The 4803-nt window shown below is 40.3% G+C and overlaps 2 protein-coding genes across 3 annotated transcripts in view; both read right to left on the bottom strand.

Moving 5' to 3' along the window:
* The window catches only part of zgc:136971 (S9 family peptidase), a 20073-nt gene extending 17932 nt beyond the window's left edge, over window positions 1–2141 (bottom strand). The window contains exons 1-2 of the mRNA XM_035657581.1: window positions 1705–2141; window positions 22–157 (exon numbers count right to left, since the gene is read on the bottom strand). Of these exons, the coding sequence (XP_035513474.1) occupies window positions 22–157; window positions 1705–1825 (257 nt within the window). The 5' untranslated portion in view covers window positions 1826–2141. The remainder of the gene's footprint in view (window positions 1–21; window positions 158–1704) is intronic.
* Window positions 2142–4513: 2372 nt separating this feature from the next.
* ifrd2 (interferon-related developmental regulator 2) overlaps window positions 4514–4803 on the bottom strand; it is a 9476-nt gene continuing 9186 nt past the window's right edge. For both annotated transcript variants that reach the window (XM_035657270.1, XM_035657271.1), the window contains one exon: window positions 4514–4717. In XM_035657270.1, the coding sequence (XP_035513163.1) occupies window positions 4637–4717 (81 nt within the window). In that variant the 3' untranslated portion in view covers window positions 4514–4636. The remainder of the gene's footprint in view (window positions 4718–4803) is intronic.

The following is a 4803-nucleotide window of genomic DNA, read 5'->3' as shown; positions in this document are numbered from 1 at the left end:
TGTGTGTGTGTGTGTACTCACTCTCTAGACACAGGCACACAGGGTCCTGGTGGGAGGACGGTCCTGATGCTCTTGTGCTCGTTGCTGTCTCTGATCAGTGTCCACTGCTGCGAGTAGCGAAGTCTGGAGCCTCGGACCAGGTCGCTCTGACTCCACTCTTAGATGTGAGAACACAGTGAGAGGTTTTCAAACGTTGGGTTCAAAATACAGACGCTTCACTATTTCAATCCTCCAAATCTGTGTGACACAAACATGGACGCGTCTACACAGGAAAAATCTTCAACCTGAGATGTGTTTCCTCATTTTAGGTCAAGCCTCCTGGTTTTAAGGATCATAATTAAACACTAGATGACGATTAGAGTATATTTGTGTTGTGCAGTACTCTAGAGTTATTATTATGAATAATTAAACTTCCAGTAATGTTCAATTTAATGCTATATTGTATATATATGTCACTGTCATCTTTGATTATAATGTTCATGGTTAAACTTTAAAATTTCTCGCCTTTGACATCTCTTAAAGACAACTCTTAAATAAAAATAAATAAACTGAGAAAATGTTTTATGTCATAACATCATGTAATGTTTTATGTTATTTATGTTATGCCAAGACCATTTAAACAGCCAGTCCAATGTACGTACAATATTCAGTAAACAACAGTCAGGTTGAACATACAGATCAGCCATAACATTATGACCACGTAGGCACCCTGGTGGTCTTATGTTCTGCAGCCCTCATACCAACAGATCTGCTCTGCACCTGTGTGTTCTGACACCTTTCTATCAGAAACAGCATTCACTGTTTCAGCAGTTTGAGCTAGCAGTAGCTCGTCTGTTGGATCGGACCACACAGCCTTCACTTAACCAGATAATCTGTGTAATTCCCTTCACCTGTCAGGGGTCTTAATGTGATGGCTGATCGGTGTATTCCTGCAGACAGATGGATTTACTCTGTAAACCTTTTTAAACCCTTAAGTCAAGATCACTGGCGTCAGTCCCAGAGTGCCTTTGACCAGCAGGCTGTCACGACATCTAAACAATTGCAGACACTCGTTCCCAGATGGACTGCTTTGTTTTTTTCATGCTGGCTGGTTGAAATAAAGTGAGGATCTCTTAAATGTTCTGCATTATTTACCTGCTGATTCAGGCTAATAACTATGGGTCATGACATTTGACCTTCCATCACTTTTAGGTCAAGTCTTCACATGGCCGTCTGAATGGACAAATGAACAACATGAAACACACTCATAAACACATGGCAGTATTTCACGGACGTTTACTGTGGACACTCATATTCCCCAGATAATAAACATTTAGAGTTTTCCTCTCTCAGTGCAGACAGTCTGTTGGGCAAGTCAACTTAATGACTCCACCCTCAGGACACTGCTGGTAAGGCTCAAAGAACAGTGAATCATTCACTGTGTTCTTTCTTCCTTTCAGCACACTGTGGGGGTCCTTGTGTAATTACACTGCATTACAGATTAATATGGTATATCTCATATATAAAGCCAATTCAGACTTTAGTTTAGTTAACAGTTTGAATTTGCTTGAGTTGTGTAATGCATCCACTGAAGCTCCATCTTCGCTGTGTGATAATGCAGACAAACTGTGACATGCACGTTTACCGCTTCGCAAATGGTTTGCAGGCTCATCAGCGACCATGTGCAGCAGTGTGCAGCCAGTAGGTGTGTCACCAGCAGCTCACCTGTGGCCACAGTGTAGATCCGGAGCTCGGGGAGCTGCTCCTCACTCACATGGGCAGAAACAGGCGTAGGGAGGCAGCTGACCTCCCCGTACACCCCGGTGATTTGTCCGGAAAGGTCCATCTGTGTCTGCCACACACACACACACACACACAGACACACAGCTCACATTTAAGTCACCAGGCTGTCACACCGTCCAACGTTAGCAGCTCAAGTGCAAACTCATGCATCAAACAGTGACGTTACACCGGGTCCCGTTAGCGGCCGCGCGCAGGGTTCACACAGTCCTCAGCGTCGCTGTTCCTCCGGTACCGTTCATTGGGCGTACACGTTAGTCTCTCAATGGTTTTATCGCCTCTTCTGGACTTTATTCAACATTTCACAACAATGATTTTCGCAGCACCAGCGACTCCATGTTGAGTTCATGAGTGGGCGATACCACTTTGGTTCAGTTTGTAGGGGGGAGGTGTAGAGGAGGAAAGTGACCGCAACGGGGCAGCAGAGGATTATAACGCTTACCTTCTGGATTTTCGTGATTTTAGTTCTAAACATCTATTTACTACGGATGACATTTATTTATTAGTTATTGTTTACTATCAGAAGTTTAATGTACGTTTCTTATGTCTATGTTTCCTCTTCTGTGGGTTCATGGTGAAGTTGCTTGGGGCACATTTCATAAGTTAATACTTAAATTAATATTCACAGACTCAAACTGTATAGCAGAGTGGCATCCACAAGTACTGGCACAAAACATAGTGGGCAGCATGTGTTTAAGGGATTATTCACTCTAAATTATAGAGTATATAATATATATATAATAAACATTCACAGCAACAATGAGGTGTTGATTTATGTTTCCTTGTGCCTGAAAGACTGCATAAATGAGCTAATTGGATCCTTTCACCTGGGTTTGAAAATGTAAATGTTAATTGTTAATAATAATTCTTAAATCTTTCTAACTACTGCTGAACTAAACTTACACATTTATTAAAAAGAAAAGTAGTTCATAGTCAATTTTGTCACGTCAGATTATAATAGTAGTTATTATAGTAGTAAAGTAAATTTATTCTCTATCCTAAATAACTATCCCAATAAATTCACAATGTGTATTAACATTTATTTTCCCAGGTGATCTGCTGTTCCCCAAATCTAGTCTAGACAGAAACAACTACATCTCGTTCAAGGACTAACTTTTTTTGGAATTACAAAAGAGACAAAGAAAGTGCTCAAATAATCTTTATTTCATTTGATCCATCTTCTGTCCATGTGCTGTAACACCAGAATCACTGATGAGACAGTTTAGTGAGGCTGTAACATGGAGGCCGCAGGAAACTGTGAAAGCTGATGAGAAGTTTTTACCAAGGTACTGAAATTTACAGGCAGCTGATTAGTGTCCTTTTAAAATTCTATATAATAAAAAAAACACTAAAAATGTCAATACTGCTACTACAATCAGCAGCGCACTGAATTTTAGATGCTGGCCTGACCTCCGTTACAAACAGCACCACCAAACTTTTCTGATCAGCAGCTCTGGTTAGTGGCCTGTGTGCGTATACTGCTCATCAGAGGGGAAATCATTCAAATGCATCTAATGATTCAAGTACACATTTTACCATGACTCCCTATATACAGTCTGCAGCACATACACATGGATAGATAGTGTGACCCACCAACCCGCATTAAAAATATACATGAAAAAAACTTTTTTCATCCCATAATTATGTCTGTAAACAGTTCTTAACATTTGTAAATTTCCTAAAAATCACACAGTACTGCTGTTTTAATAAATTAGAAAGTAAAATACAATTATCCATCAGAAATGGTTAAAACGTATTTTTGCTCTCAAAAAAAAATAGTAATACAAAGATGAAAATATTAACTCTTTGATTTCATATTTAATTAGGCATCTTCTTGTTTATAGGTTGTGTTTTATTTCATGATGTTAAATAAAATTCAAATAAAACACACTCACGCAAAACACCACACACATTTTCGTTTAGGTTGCATTGTTTGTGAAGTCAGTTTGTGGTTTGGCAGCTGAAGCAGCCACTCTGGGTGCAGGAACGGAGGACGACGGAGGGGAATAACGAGGTTGTCAGCCCAGAGTAGAGGAGGGCTTTTCCACAATATTTCAGTGGCTTGCTTTTTTTTTTTTTTTTGCATTAGTTGATGCTCCAACATTAAACATCAGAGATTAACCAGGACTGGTTATGTCCAGGAGAAGTGCTTTATGTGGAAACTGAAGTAAGAATAAATGAACAACAACAGTCATTAGCACCAGAGGGTTTCAGTGTAACATTGGAAGGCTTTCACTGATCTCAAATGTACCATAAAGCTTAAAAATCGACTTCTACAATGAGCCTTAGTACTTTACTTTCTCTGTACTTTTGATAAAAATTAATAAAAATACTTTTTCGATATCTGAAGATCACATTGCTTGTGTGCACATAAACTTTACTCTATTCAATCTAATCCCACATAAAAGCGGTTTAGCATTTTTGGTATCACTGAGGCATTGACACTCGTATTTAGGAAATACTCTGAGCAACTGTTGTAATTAACTCCTGTTTGTGTCCAAAATAAGTGAAAAGCATATGCCTGCCACGAAGAACAGGGCAATTGTTCCTCAGCAAGACTGCCTTAGCCTGTGGGAGCTATGGAAATGTTGGCCATCTTGAATCTTGGAGAATTAACTTGCAGAAGAGTACAAGTGAAAAAGCCCTGTTCAGAGTTTATTGAGTCGTTGTGTGTGTGTGTCGTCGTGTCGCCCGCTGGTGTCTGGTGTCTGTCGTGGCCTTTCGGTGGCTTGGTGTGTGTGTGGGTCTGGGTCTGTGTGTGACAGCTGAAGCGTCAAAGGCATTTTTTGTATCCATCTCAATATAGGCCAGGGAGGTCCTCGCTTACTCGTTCATTCACTCCATCCTCGTCCCTCTCTCACATGACGTCGGCCCGTTTGTCCCTGACTTTGTTCCTCTGCTTAGTCCTGGCCTTGAAGGCAGCCGAGTTGAAAAGATGCTGTTGAAGAAAAATGATGAAGAGCTGAGTGCAGTAATATTTATACTTCTCAGGCTGTAAACACACAGGAAGGACTTTTTTATTTT

Source organism: Morone saxatilis, unplaced genomic scaffold (assembly GCF_004916995.1).
Source record: "Morone saxatilis isolate NCDOM2014 unplaced genomic scaffold, NCSU_SB_2.0 Contig15, whole genome shotgun sequence".
NCBI lineage: Eukaryota > Metazoa > Chordata > Actinopteri > Moronidae > Morone > Morone saxatilis.
The sequence above is the reverse complement of the archived record's forward strand: the minus strand, read 5'-3'. Positions and strand labels throughout refer to the sequence as shown.